Source organism: Fukomys damarensis, unplaced genomic scaffold, assembly GCF_012274545.1.
Source record: "Fukomys damarensis isolate Sample0158 unplaced genomic scaffold, DMR_v1.0_HiC HiC_scaffold_3, whole genome shotgun sequence".
NCBI lineage: Eukaryota > Metazoa > Chordata > Mammalia > Rodentia > Bathyergidae > Fukomys > Fukomys damarensis.
Window position 1 is genome coordinate 14,290,065 of NW_022900915.1, and position 16,035 is coordinate 14,306,099.

The 16,035-nt window shown below is 34.6% G+C and overlaps 1 protein-coding gene across 5 annotated transcripts in view; it reads left to right on the plus strand.

The window, feature by feature from the left end:
- The window catches only part of Nr3c1 (nuclear receptor subfamily 3 group C member 1), an 82,724-nt gene extending 67,389 nt beyond the window's left edge, over positions 1-15,335 (plus strand). For all 5 annotated transcript variants that reach the window (XM_010627031.1, XM_010627035.1, XM_010627034.3 and 2 more), the window contains exons 5-9: positions 714-992; positions 1,889-2,033; positions 6,102-6,232; positions 12,347-12,504; positions 12,959-15,335. In XM_010627031.1, coding sequence (XP_010625333.1) covers positions 714-992; positions 1,889-2,033; positions 6,102-6,232; positions 12,347-12,504; positions 12,959-13,111 — 866 coding nt within the window. In that variant the 3' untranslated portion in view covers positions 13,112-15,335. The remainder of the gene's footprint in view (positions 1-713; positions 993-1,888; positions 2,034-6,101; positions 6,233-12,346; positions 12,505-12,958) is intronic.
- Positions 15,336-16,035: the final 700 nt, after the last annotated feature.

The window sequence follows — 16,035 nt, forward strand, 5'->3', positions numbered from 1 at the left end:
TTTTTTTTTTGAGACAGGGTCTCACTATGTAGTTGAGACTGACCTGGAACTCACTATGTAGCCCAGGCTGGTCTCGAACTCACAGTGATCCTCCTGCCTCAGCCTCCCAAGTGCTGGAATTACACGTGTGCACCACCTCACCTAGATCCAACCTTCTGATCTTAGTAAGTCTTTGTACAAGTATATAGTGTAGGGCTGGAGATTTAGCTCAGTGGTGCTGCCACCTGCCTCACAAGCACAAGGTTCCAGGTTTGATCCCTGGTACAAAAAAAAAAACAAGGAAAAAGTATATAGTATAGTTCCCCTCAGTATATATACTACCATAATTTAAGTTAACCCTAACCTATAATTTTTAATCTTTACAAACTTAAAATTCCTTCAGTCGATAGAGGTCATTTGCCTTATATAGCACAAATCAAATCTTCACAGAGTCAAAATGACACAAATTAATTTACAGAAGTGATTTTCCTTATACTGTTGTAAGACTTAGCCAGTGACTAACAAATAGGGAAAAATAGTATCAGAAAAGTTTTTTATGAATCCCTTGCGTTCAGAAAAAGAAACAAAATTTCTACTCTTCCATGTCACTTTATCATAATTGTTAAATAAAATTTCTCTTTTAGTCTTAATAGTTTCAGAAGTTTAAATAAACTGCACAGCCTATTCCTTCCCATATCAATTCATTTTTATGTATTTGTTTTCAATACCTACAGCTCGAAAAACAAAGAAAAAAATTAAAGGAATTCAACAAGCCACTACAGGAGTCTCACAAGATACTTCTGAAAATCCTCCTAACAAAACAATAGTTCCTGCAACGTTACCACAACTCACCCCTACGCTGGTGTCACTCTTGGAAGTCATTGAACCTGAGGTGTTATATGCAGGGTATGACTGCAGTATTCCAGACACAACCTGGAGGATCATGACCACACTCAACATGTTAGGTGGGCGCCAAGTGATTGCAGCGGTGAAATGGGCAAAGGCAATACCAGGTAAGACAGAAAGGAAAGACAGAACTACATTATAAAACTGTGATTTTTTTAACTGGTTTTTTTGGGGGGAAAAAACCGGCTGACTCTTTATCATCCTCATTTCCCAGAACATCTTGTTCCCCATTCTCAGTTCTTAGGATTGAAAAGCAAAAAGTCGGGTGAATATGGGCAAGGGGAAAGTCTGCAATACAATTTTTAGTGTTCCCAGTCTTCAGATCACTGCCCAGAACACAGTAATTTCATATGGGATGATGTAATGTCAGAACCAGTGACATTTAGGAGAATAAAATGTATAATGTTTTTAAGAATTCCACTTATTTTCCTTTAGGTTGTTTGTAAAATTGGTAAATACCAAGTGTTTACTTGTCAAATGTAGTAAATTAGTGTAAAATTTATTTTTAAGATAATTTTAAATAAAAGTTTCCCTGTGGAACATCAAAAGGCAACAGTTAGTATCAGCCTGACTTTACAGAGAAGAGGGAAACTGACAAGTTTGCGATTATTCAACTAGAGACAGAACAAGAATGAGTAACCTCTTGGCCCTTTTCTATCAAGAGGAAAAGAAGTGTGAACATCGGGAAACTTTTGCAAAAGGTTCATTGGCTGAGTACAATTTGAAGCAGGTTTTCTCTTTTGCTCTTCAGTTCATTTTTAGTTAAATAAGCAAAAGGTGACCAAACTGCTACTATTTTCTTGTATAAAATGCCATTAAAAAGTTTTGAGGGTTTGGGTCTTAATGTGTCAGATGACTAAAGAAAACTTTATTAACTTTATCTGTTAAGAGTCTTCCCACACCAAGCTAAGTGATTTAATGGCTCTTTGGCAGTTCACAGAGAGATTATTTTCTCTTTGGGCAACGAGTGAGTTGTCTTATACCTTTATTTCTCTCAATTCAGGATTTAGGAACTTACACCTGGATGACCAAATGACCCTCCTGCAGTATTCATGGATGTTTCTCATGGCATTTGCCCTGGGGTGGAGATCTTACAGACAATCAAGTGGAAATCTCCTGTGTTTTGCTCCTGACCTGGTTATTAATGAGTAAGTCATATGTGAGTCATTCATAGGATATTTTTAACTAACTGCTGTTTTCCTGATGGCCTGCTAGTGTAGTGTGATCCTGAACTGAATCAGTCCTACCAGGTATCTAAGAACTGGGCAAATTCAGAATTGTCTATCAATGCTTAGGGCAGCTCATATGTAACATAGAATAGATATGCATTTGGCATTATCACCATCCCAGCACATAAGAATTTTTTTTAATAGTGGACATTTCTGGGGTCAGTCAAATCTGTGGCAAGTAACAAGGAATCTTACTGTAATGTTTTTTTAACTACAGAACCCTATTCCAGAAAGGGAAAAGGAGCGTGAGAGAACTCATGTGGCTTCATAGGGACAATTACAGATGAGGACATCTTGGTGGTGGGGAGGGTTTGAGAGGTATGGACCCAAAAAACTTTGCATGGCAAAGTTCACTAAATGTCTGTGTCCTAGAAAGAACGTGGAAACAAGTTACTGATTTTGTTGTAACTGAGAACCAGGTAAGCCCTTACAGCTTCTATAAATTAGCTCTTCTTATCTTTTAGGACTGTGCCTCTGTGAAATATTTCAGGTGTTCATTGTGTCAACTAGTTTCCTACTCACAGTGTATACTCGGTTGTATTGATTTATGTTTTCTTCCTGAAGCACAGTTCTCATCACATATCTCCCCAATATACAGATGTCTTCCACATCTCGTTGACCAGCTAGTGTACACTCTATATGCTTTCAGATTCTCCAGAACTTAGTCTCTCTCACTTTACTCTCCCACTCTGTTCTCATCCAGCTAAGTCATTCTTCAAACACACCATCAGCTCGTGGTGTTGTGTATCTCTAGTTTTTCTCATTTTGTATTACTACTTTTTGTGCCCCCAGTTTCTCTCTCATTAGAGTGTAAATAAGGAGTTCACACACATTATACCCCTTGCCTAAACAGTTTAAAGAAAGTTTGTACTTAGGTGAAAAAAAGAGGTTTCCTTAATTGTAAGCTCTAGACACTGTTAAGATCCACACTCTCTAACCCTGCCAAAAAAATTAATAAAATTTAAAACTGCATTACAATAATAGTTACATGTGAGACAATGTGAGTAAACCCATCATTAGTTACTTGGGGCACCTGAAGTTTTGTCCAGCTTTGGCAAGGTGTTTGAACGTTAACACTGATTGATGATCATTAATCAGGAAAGAGAAAAGGAATCTTGGAAGCCCAGCCTAAAGACATGAAAATATAGCACATATCCCATGTTGGTTGCGCCAGGTTAAAAAAAATGGATGAGTTCTAGAAAAGCATCTATTTGAGCTGAGCATCAAAAGGGACAGCCTGATTTACAATGTGGTAAGTTCCCTCTAAGTAGTTTAAAGACAAGATCCTCAGGTTGTATGCAAGAAGCCACAGGTAGCAGGAGAAGTCTAGACCAGACACCTCTTCTTATATTACCACTAGGTAAATCTATAGCTAGCTATTTTTCAGCATCATTTAGAACTAAATACAGCAGACATTTCAGGTTTCCCTGCTACTAGACTAGTGGCATAAAAAACCAGTCTAAAAATCCTGGCTAGAAGTTAAACTTGGTATTGCTTCCTCATTGGTGTTACTCTTTTTCCAGTACTATACTTAACAAGTTCCAGGCACTATTATAAGACTTTAAAATAGTGAACAAAATAGATGAAGCCCCTGCTGACCCTTGATAGGAGAATTCAAATAAATAACAATTATTTCGCACAGCCAGATATAATAGTGTAACGGGAAAGGGAGGAAAGATGAATGCTACATTAGATTTTATGACTGCAGAAGAACTAAGTAGTTGATCATTCAGTGGTACAAAACAAACTATATGAAAAAGGCAGCTGAGCATACTGTTTGAGTTGTTTACAGAAGTAAACAGAAGCCAAAATAAAAGTCTTTTAGGCCATGAAATCAGTTTAGATTTTATGACCAAGAAATAAGTTAGAGGGAAAGAACAAATACTCATCATAATCCTAATACATGCCTCATACAGCACATGACTTGAGCAAGAACAAGACAAACAAGCTCCCTGATCTTTTTTTGCATATATGGCATCCATAGAAGAGATACAGATAAGCACCAACTACATAAAACTTTAGACTGATAGTTTTTTATACTAGACAAAGATCTATTTCAGAGTAGTTAATGACTTTTTGGAGGAAGTGTCATTTAGGCTAAAACACAAAGGAGAAATGATCAGGTTTCACAGAGAGAAAAAACATGATGAAATATATGACATACATACATTGTACCATATTCAACTGCTTTGTATTCTAAGAGGCCATATCCCACAGCCTTTAGCCGATAGATTCTAACGGAAACTGTTTCAATATCTGTGTTAGCCAAAGAAGTCAGGTGACTGCCAAAAAGAACTTTGAAACTACCACATCACAATGGAACAAGATCAATCTCATTTTATATTAACTGGTATGTGCTCACTCAGCAGCACATATTTTAAATTAAGTGATAAATATATTTACCTTATATGAAAACAAGATATTTTCACTCATTTCAGAATCCAACTGTGCTTTCAAAAAGATGCTGTCACTTTCTAATAAGCAAATTGAAGTCATTTAATTAGAATTAAAACCATGAGTAAGTTTATATGAAATGACAACTTATCCCTTTCATTTGTAAAATCTAATTCAGGGTTTTCTTTTTAGCACAAACCAACTTAAATTTAAGTACAACTTGGTAATGCCATATATATATATATATATATATATATTCATATATTCTTACAGAGTATTGTTCTCCAGTTACATTAATTTCATTTCCATTATGGGATGTGTAAGAATGCTTTTAAGATTTTATCTAGTTGCTAAAGGATTTTCTTCACTCAGTTCTCAATTCTTTGGGAAGATCAGTGGCATAGAGGAAAAACAGTTTTGAAGATAGCGTTCTTCCCACTCTTGTCTCTAAGCTACTATCTATGAGACAAGCATGCCTCCCTCTTTTTTAGTGTTTCTGTATTGCTCTGTTGTCTGTGATAGGCAGATTTAGAGCAAGAATACAGGTTTAAGTTCCAATCCTCTATGTACCTGTAAAACAGTCTCTTGGTTGTCTTTACATTACAATGTGTAAAGAGTATTGGGGGGGGTACCAGGGCCATTAAGAATGCACTGTTTCTCTATTACATGGTAACATTATTGAAATTTTCAGTTATAGAAGGGTTTCTAGCCATGAATAATAAACAAGGGAAAAAAGCTCCCAGAGAGGATTGAGATGGTGCTTCCTCAGAGATTTTAAATTTAAAGAGCCGTGGGAACTCCTCCATGAGTGCTTTGGCCCATAAATTTCATGTGTAATTCATTTTATCATATAAGCAAAATTACCCACATCTTCAGTAGAAATAATGACTCTAGTAAAAACAAAAAATTTTCTTGAGTTTAAAACGTATGTACTAGGCCTATTTTGGGGTTCTGAGTGTTACATATTTCCAAAGTAAAAAAAAATTAGAGATCTATTTGAAAATTATGGATGTGATAGTGACTACTGAGATTCATAATCAAGAATTTATTTGTTACATTGAATTAAAAGAATGCTCATAACATGTCTATCAGAAGCAGACTTGGGGTATAAGAAAGTCTAGAATCGTGCTAGTACTAAAGAAGGTCACACATGATTGTCATCAGATGGAGCATTTTGTTTTCAAGTGGGTAGGACCTAAAATTTCAAATGGTTTTAATATTCACATACTAAACCTTTATTTGAATGAGCACCTCATAATAAGTTCTGTGGGAATAAACTGTGCAGAAGTAAATTAAAAAAAAAACATGTCATGTTTTGATAGAACCCTTTGTAAATACTATATACCAGTGATGGTAAAACTTACTTTTAAAGCTTTCAATAATACAAACAGATACTTGTGCTGGTGGGTTCACTCCTACTACTATAAGTTTAAGGAAAGTTCTCCAAAATTATGGTTCTATAACAAATTAACAATAATACCAATAGTTATGCTTTCATTTTTAAGTTCATAATTTTGTAAAACAAACCAACAGAAATGTACCTTTTTTGGAACTTGCATTCCTAACTCAACTCACTCTTATTTTCTCTCACAGGCAGAGAATGAATCTACCCTGCATGTATGACCAATGTAAACATATGCTGTACGTTTCCTCTGAGTTAAAAAGGCTTCAGGTATCTTACGAAGAGTACCTCTGTATGAAAACCTTACTTCTTCTCTCTTCAGGTTGGTAGACTACCTAGTCACTTCAGTGTGAAATATGAAAGTCTAGAAATGAACATTTATATACAAACACTATTTTGCTAGGCAGATGATTTTTAATTTAGAAAGGCATATTTAATGATGCCAAGATTAACAAGACAAATGAGTACAGGAGAAATATGTACCTCAGCTGCACAGGGCGTGCTGTTAATCAGAATTTGGGCATACTGCTTGCTCCTTCCTTCGATAAAATTACTATATGAAACATGGAGAAATAAAATCACAATAATTTTGTTTCTCTGGCTGTTACTTGTTACCTAACAAATACTATCTCAATAATTAAAAGGAAGGTCTAGATGTGATGTTAAAGGACTACTCAAAATATACAAAGAATTCTTAAAACTGAACAATCAGGAAACATCATCATTTTAAAAATTGACCACAAGGTTTAGGGAAGGTGGGATGGGTAGGGGAAGGGTAATAAGGGAAAAGAAGAAAATGTGAGATAATGAAAAGATGGAAATAAAGTGTTTGTAGATGGGGAGGGGAGGAGGGGGTGAAGGGAGGGCAGGGGTAAGGGGAAAAAAAGAGAACCAAGACCTGTCATGTAGAGGTACAAATTCCCAACAATGAATGTAACTGTACTGTATCCCTAAAATGTACCAATAAACTCAATTAAAGCTGAAAAAACTGACCACACACCTTAGCAGGCATCTCACTAACAAAGATGAATGATGGCAATTAAGCATGTGAAAAGATGCTCCCCATAATATAGCATCAGGAAAAATTAAAATTAAAACAACCACCACCAAATACTGCCAAGGACATGGAGCAAGATGAATTCCCATTTGTTGCTAATGGGAATGCAAAAATGGTACAGCCATTTTGGAAGACAGTTTGGTTGTTTCTTATGACTAAACCCTCTCTTATGAATTAGCAGCTGTATCCTTTGGTATTTCTCCAACAGAGTGGAAAATGTATGTTTACAGAAAAGCTCTACTGGTAATTGCCAAAATTTGGAAACAACTAGATGTCCTAGTAGGTTAATGAATAAAAAAAATTGATATATCCAGATGAGTATCATTCAGCACTAAAAAGAAATGGGCTATAAAGTTGCAAAAAGACAGAGAAATCTTAACTGTACATGACTAAGTGAAAGAAACCAATCTGAAGGGCTACATGCTATATGAATATGAGTATCACATTCTATAATAGGCACACTATGGAGACAACTGAAAGATCAGTGATTGCTAGGGATTAGGAAGAAAGGGAGCACGATAGGATTTTTAGGGGAAAAAATATATTCTGCATATTACTAGGATGTTGGATACATTTGTTCAAACACATAGAAAGGTATACCACCAAGAATGAAAGTACCAAAAAATAATGAAATTATCAACACAGATTCATCAGTTGTAACAAATGTACCTCTCATGGAAAGATGTTGATAATGGGGGTGGGCACATATAAGAACTCTACCTCCCTCCAATTTTGCTATGAATTTAAAATAAAATCTTTTAAAAAGGGAGCAGCCTATAAACCAGGTAGAGTTATATATCAAGTTAATGTTTATGAAACACCAAGTTAGTGGCCAAATCTCTTTTTATATACTAATGAGTAAATTACTAATTTCTTTAAATTACATTAGTAATTATAGATTCATAGTTGTCTGCAATTTCAAGTTATGGACACTGTTCATATACCACAACCATCTCCATACACATACTAGTATTAATGCTTTCATACTGTCTTTGTACTTAAAATGTTTTGTTAACTGAGATAAGTAATATTAAAATTTCAATCAAAGCAAAATTTTCCATAAGCCAGCAAAAAATTATAAGTAAAGACCATTGCTAGAATGTCACCTGTAACATAAACTTATTAAAACAGTAAATGGTGTTTCAGGTACATAAAGTTCTGATCAAACAGGTCAGTATCTAGTCACCAGGAACTTAATTTGTAAAAAGTAATGGTTTAGATTTCACACATACCACACTAAGCTATATGTATTTTGATTGTAGATATAAACTAAACTGAACTAGTCTAGTACATACTATAGATTCTTTTTTTTTTTAATTTAAAAAGTATAGAATCAAGGATAGAAAGACATGGTATAAACTAACTTTCTAGAACAACTAAGTGAAGATAGGAAATCAGAAGTTAAGGTTCATCCTGTAGCTACTTTTCTCTTTAAGAACTTGTTTACATTCTATATTTAGAATATTTATATTCTATATTAGTGTATTTAGTAAGACCAGGATTAGAATATAAGCGAAATTTAAAAGCATTGGGTGGTCTAAAAATTGATTATAGACATGTGAAGAGACTCTTGGATTGACAGGTATAACTAAAATCATCCAGAATACTCCTTTTTTTTGGGTACTGATCAAACTCAGGAGCCTGTGCTTATGACAGGCCCAGTGCCACTTACCTAAACCCCAGCTGCAGAATACATTTTAAAAAGTGTGTATGTTTGTGTGTATAATGAAGAAAAAAAGCTACAGACTAGAATCTGAAAATCAAACTTTTTTTTAATGTATCGGAGAACTGTCACAGGGCAAAACATCACCTCAAAATATGGAGAAACAGGCAAATTCTGAGAAGCAGCCAAGGTCAGTTTACTGGGAACACAAGCCTCCAGCCAGTAATGTTAGGAAGACTATTATAATTTGAATAATTTGAATGTATTGCTGGAGGCCGAATAAAAACTGGAAACTCCCAGAAATCCAGGTTGTCCATACTTTTTTAGGTTTTACCTTCAGAACTTAAGGTGACAATGGCAGGAAAAAAAAATCTATCGCTTTTCTGGTGGTACGAGGGAGAGGGAAAACATTTGGATAGACATGGTACATGTTCTTTGTGTCAGAGGCTTGCCCTCTAAGGGACCTTTTTACCAGCGCCTTGTCCAGAGAAACTTCAGCCCCTTCTGGCCTCCCTGTCTCTTGTAGGAGGGGAGAAGAAAAGACGACTAAGAAATATTTCTGAATCCCCAGGGATTTGGGACCAGTAAATAAACTTAGCTAAGATTTAATCCTAAAGATTATGAAACGTTTCACCTCCCCAGTACTTCATCAGCGTATAATAACAGTGGATTGCAACTGAGAGAGTAGTTGCAGGACACAGCTATAAGCATCACTTTGATACAAGTCAGTTTGAAAAAAGCAAGCATCAAAATTAGTCCAATATGCTAGAATTATCAGATAGGGAACTTAATTATATATTTAGGGCTATCATGGAAAAAGCAGAACACATGCAAGAACAGATGGGTAATATAAGGAGAGAGAACGCTAAGGAATTCTAAGGAAATGCTAGAGTTAAATGTAAGAATATAGGGCACAGCTAAGAAAGAATCAAATCAGTGCGCATGAAGATAAACAAAAACTTTCCAAACTCAAATGCAAAGAGAAAAAAGAATGAAGAATAAGGAAGTACAGAAACCAAAAGAAAAAAAAGAAAGAAAAAAATACTTGAAGTAGAAGCCAAGAAATTTCCAAAATTAATGACATTCACTAAAACCTATATCCTGGAAGCTCAGAACACCAAACTAGCACAAAATCTGTACCTTGTATATCCTACCTAACAGTAGAAAACCAAAGACAGAAAAATCTCACAAGAGAAAACAGCTTTCATATTCTAGACTTGTCAGAAACAATGCAAGCAAGAAGAAAGTGAATCAAAATACTTAAAACACTGAAAGAAAAAAACTATCAATCCAAAATACTGTGTACAGCAAAATTATCCTTCAGAAGTAAAGGAGAAATATAGCCTTTCTCAAACAAAAAACTGAGGGAATTTACCACCATTAAACTTGTCTTGCATGACATGTTAAAAGAAGTTCATAGATCTATTTCATTTTTCTTCTTGGTCTAATATATATTAGAGTAAAAGGTAATAATAATGACTTGCATGATTTAAAACAGGATAAGTAAAATGAAGAGCAGAATTGTAATGCTGTGTTTTTATATAAGGTACCTGTCTGTATTACCTGTGAAGTTAATAATGTTTTTTTAAAAGGGACATACTGTACATTAGTTGCAAATATATGTTGCAAACTCAAGGCAGCTACTAAAAACAAAGGAAGTAGTAATATACTGTAAGAAAATGTAATTATTAGGGCTGGGGATTTAGCTCAGTGGCACCATGCCTGCCTCACAAGCGCAAGGTCCTGAATTCAATTCCCAGTACCAAAAAAGCAAAAGAAAAAGAAAATGTAATTCTGAAATGTTCAATAAAATCATTAGGCAGGAAAAAGTTACAAACACAATAAACATCCAGTTATAGCAACAATCACTTTAAAATGGTCTAAATACATCAACATTCTATTTTTAAAATGAAGATTAAAATATTTGCCAACAGACCACCAAAAAATATTAAATAATAAACTTACAGTAAGTAATATCATCTTTAAGAAGGAATAAAGAACGAAGAAAGTCAATACACATATATTTAATATACATTCTATATAAAGTAATAGTTTTAATGTCTTCAGCGATTTAAAAATAGAACTAAAATATGCAATAATTGCATATAAACTCAAGTGTTCAATAAAAATGAATGCTTATGCAAATTAAACCACTGAGAGAATAAAAGGGAGCATAACAAAAAGCAATCCAAACGAATAAAGGAGGGGGGGGAAGCCTAAAAGGGGGCAGCATAAGGTAGCACAAATAAATTCCTAATTTTTATAGAGATGAACTAAACGCTCCTAGCTTAATTGAAAGATTGGATTTTTAAAACGATCCAACTTTATGCTATTTATGAAAATATCTAAATGAAGACATGGGAAGGTAAAATAGAAGCGTATCCAATACAATGCATAAGATAAGAAATGGAAAATTTCTATAAAGGACAAGCTCAGAAACACTCTGAGCTTCCCTCAGTCTGTCACAGTTCCTCAACGCTGTCCTTATGGCATGAATATCATCACTGATACTTAAAACAGAAGTCTAAAACCACAATACAGTATCTCTGAGAGGTCCTAAAATTCGAAAGTCTGCTGAACTTTGTTTTTATTAAACATTTAGCTTTTTTAAAAGTCCACCCTGCCCCTGCACCCCAGCCACTGTTGACACAGAACTAATGCTCCTAGGTGCACACTTTGAGAAATATAGCACTCAAAGTTATGACTGCTACAAGATTAAAAGGACCATGGTTAGCCTTCTGTTCACTATCTTCAAATACCACTAATTTTTAAAGTAACATACCGAAAAAATTTTATCAATTTTCCAATCCAGATTCCAGGAGCTATTTTTAATATGTGTAAGTAAAAAAAGGCGGGGGGCAGACATTTGCTCCCTGTTTCTTTTTAGGCTGGAATGATATGCGCTCAGTATGCTAACACATTTTTTAAAATTTATTACTGCATACTCATCCTCATAATTGTAATCTCAGTACTCCTGGGATGCCAAGACAGGAAAAACACAAATTCAACCCCAGCCTGAGAAATTTAACAAGATCCTGTCTCAGAAGAGTTAGGGACATAGTTCATAACAAAGGCCCCCAGTATAGGGTGGTTTGGAGGGTACTGCATACTGATTTCACAGTTTTAATCAACTAGTGACGCCATAGATATTCTAAGATTTACCTCTCGGAAATAACAGCGAACCATCTACCTCAAAACCAGAATTAAATTTGAGTGCAGAAGACAGCTACACTAAATAGTAACTATTAATTCCTTAGTCTTTAAAACAACATTGAGTGGGTACTATATCCCTAAAATGTACCAATAAACTCAATTAAAGCTGAAAAAACAAAAAACAAAAAAACAACATTGAGCGGGCTGGGGAGTTAGCTCAGTGGTTCCACCACCTGCCTTGCAAGCACAAGAACCCAAGTTTGATCCCTCGTACAAAAAAAAAAAAAAAAAAAAAAAAAAAAAAAAAAAAAACAAAAAACTCAGTAAGTAGGGAGAAAAGTGTCATTACTGGTTACATTTTATACCTTTAAAAAAATTATTCACCCAAGGTTAAGGCCCTCTATATTCTATATTCTTGCTTGGCTGCACTCTCACAATCCTTTGAAAGTATTTGTATCTTAGAACACATTAAGGTAACTGAAATGTGGTAGCAGGTGCCATGCTTGATGTATAAAAAATTACAGCAAGGAAATTCTTCAATTGACTTCATCTTAACCTTTTAGTTCCTAAGGAAGGTTTGAAGAGCCAAGAGCTATTTGATGAAATTAGAATGACCTACATCAAAGAGCTAGGAAAAGCCATTGTCAAAAGGGAAGGAAACTCCAGCCAGAACTGGCAGAGGTTTTATCAGCTGACAAAACTTTTGGACTCCATGCATGAAGTAAGTGTCAAACATAAAGCCATATATACAAAAATGTTGTGAGATATAAGGTATGTTTTTATTACCAATAGTCCCTTCCCCTACACTTAGCCCCCAACTTATGAACTTGAGTTGTGCGTATATTTTTCCTAAGGCCAATTATGAAATATTTCATCTGTGTATATAAAAATAGGCTTTAATACAGAAATTTTTAAAAGGTAGAATTCCCTGTTTTTGTTTGAATAGTCTATTAAATTAACATGGCTTTCATATACCCTAGACTGAAATTCAGCATAAAGCACTTAATTTCATGTATTTTTACATTTTAAATTTAAAATGTCTTTTGTATTTAAGTGCTTATTTTATTTGATTAAACTCTTTCACCGGGAGAATTCTAGTAAAGACTGGTATAATAGTGTAACATGTTCATCCTAATCAGTTTTGAACCCTAGTTATGCTGTATCTTCTCTTGCAGGTGGTTGGAAATCTCCTTAACTACTGCTTCCAAACATTTTTGGATAAGACCATGAGTATTGAATTCCCTGAAATGTTGGCTGAAATCATCACCAATCAAATACCAAAATATTCAAATGGAAATATCAAAAAGCTTCTATTTCATCAAAAGTGACTGCCTTATTAAGAAAGATTGCCTTAAAGAAAGTTGAAGCTATAGCTTTGATTGTACAAACTATCAATTTGTCTTGTGGACGTTTTGTTGTTTTTTCTTTGTTTTTGTCTGTTTTGTTGTTGTTGTTGTTAAGTACGCACTACATGTGGTTTATAGAGGGCCAAGACTTGGCAACAGAAGCAATTTAGTCATCACTTTTCAGTGATGGGTAAGTAGATACTGAAATTTATTATTTGGAGTGATGAGTAAGTAGATACTGAAATTTATTATTTGGAACATGCTAGAAACTAGAATAGTGTGGGAGTAATCGCCACCATCAGTGAAGGATGGCACCTGAACCACCAGTGCCCAAAGTCTGTGTAATGAATTTTGTGCTCATACTTTTCAGCTGGCTGGATACAACTTTCTAAACTTTTTGTTGATGTATTTTCTCACGTATAGTTAGGATAGTATTTTTGATTTATGCATGGAATCCTGAAAAAGTTTACAAGTGTACATCAGAAAAGGGAAGTTGTGCCTTTTATAGCTATTACTGTCTGGTTTTAACAATTTCCTTTATATTTAGTGAACTACGCTTGCTCATTTTTTCTTACATTATTTTTGTATTCAAGTTATTGTACAGCTGTTTAAGATGGGCAGCTAGTTCATAGCTTTCCTTAATAAACTCTAAACATTAATCTGCGTGAAAATGGGTTGGTGCTTCTAACCTGATGGCCCTTAGCTATCAGAAGACCACAAAATTGACTCAAATCTCCAGTATTCTTGTCAAAAAAAAAAAAAAAGCTCATATTTTGTATATATCTGCTTCAGTGGAGAATTACATAGATTGTGCAACACAACTATTCTCACTGGTACAGAGCACCTAATCCAGTGACCTGCTGGGTAAACTGTGGATAATGGTTACAAAAACTAATTTTAAAGAATACCTATCAAGAGGCCCTGTTTGTACCCAGTGCCCTATCTTTGCAATGGTTAGATGTCAAGAAAGTTGGTAAACTAAATGTCTTTTGGGATCTTTTGAAATAGTGTATATAACTTCCTTAAAGTTATGATTCCAAACAACCAGCTGTAACACGGCTGAGGGATTTTTTTTTGATCAGACCAAGTAATTCCTCTCACCAAACCTTACCCAAAAACGAAATCTCTAATATGGCAAAAGTGGCTAGACACCCATTTTCACATTCCCATCTGTCACCAATTGGTCTATCTTTCCTAGTGGTACAGGAAAGCTCAGCTACTGATCTTTGTGACTTAGAACTGAATGTCAGACATCTATGTTTGTAGAACTACACATCCCTACATGTGCCATAGAATTTAACACAAGGCCTGTGAATTTCTTCACTGTTGAGAATTATTTTAAAACAAGCTGTAGTAGCCCTTTCTGTGCACATATTACAAACTTTCTATAAACTCAAAACTTAACATATTTACTAAGCCACAAGAAATCTGATTTCTATTCAAGGTGGCCAAATTATTTGTGTAACAACTGAAAATCTAATATTAAAATATGAAACTTCTAATATATTTTTATATTTAGTTATAGTTTCAGATATATATCATATTGGTATTCACTAATCTAGGAAGGGAAGGGCTACTACAGCTTTACATGCAATTTATTAAAATGACTGTAAAATAGCTTGTATAGTGTAAAATAAGAATGATTTTTAGATGAGATTGTTTTATCACGACATGTTATATATTTTTTTGTAGGGGTCAAAGAAATGTTGATGGATAATCTAAATGATTCATAGTGTATACAGATATTCATACAGGAAGCAATGGTCTCAGAAATCAAACAAGTTTGCTCTAGGGCAGTAATGGCAAACCTTTTAGAGCTTTAAGTGATACAAACAGCCCACTGCGTCTTGCATGCCGTAGGTTCACCACCACTGCTCTAGGGAAAGATGGAGGCTGGCCCTGTGTGCAGTGAAGGTTGCTGAGGCTCTGACCCAATCAGATCACAGAGGAATTAATTCTTTGCCTCCCCTTCTGACTACCCTTCTCATTCCAAGAGTGAGTCTGTTAGCACAGGTTTAGTTTACTAATTTCCCCTTGCATTTACAGTGTGCAAAAGAGACAGAAAGGCGATGCTTACATATGTATAGGCATCATCTCATAGCAGGGTTACTTTCATATACAGCCTAACAAGCTTTAGAAGTTTGGCAATAATGTGCATAGAGGTACCAGCAATATGTAAATAGTGCAGAATCTCATAGGATGCCAGTAATACACTAATTCCTTTCTATCCTACAACAAGAGTTCATTTCCAAGTAAAATGAGAACATGTTTGTTTTCTTTGAATGCTTTTTGAATGTTATTTGTTATCTTCAGTATTCCAGAGAAATTATTTAATAAAAATGTAATCATTTGCTTTTTGAATGCTCTCTGAAAGGGAATGTTCCTTTTATAATGGTTTAAATTTTCTCAAAGTACTTTAAGATGGTTTGTAACCCAGCTGGATGTGAATTTATGGTGCCTAAGAAATACCACTTGAATATTAGCAATGACAGTGTTAAGTTTCAAAAAAGAACTTCTCAAAGTAGATTATTGTTCATTTATAGAATGTTATGTGGTTAAAACCAGAAAGCACATCACACTTTAATCTTTAGTCCCAAGAACCTTGGCTTTCAAAAAAAAAATTGTCGAGTCAACTAAATCATAAAACAACTAAGAGGCTTTTCATTAAATGGAAAAGAAGCTATGCCCTTTTAGAATATGTGAGAGAGTTACCTAATTATGTTTGAGTATAATTATGGATTTAAGTGGAAAAAAAGATAGTTTGAAAGCAGCTTCATTTTCTAGGTGTGTGGTTTCTTGCCATTTCAAACTAACCATAACTTTAGTGAGAGTTGGTGATTCACAACAAATCCAAAAGTATTTTTAATTACTTATAGTAAAAAGTGACCTTCTCAGTGTTTTTCAGC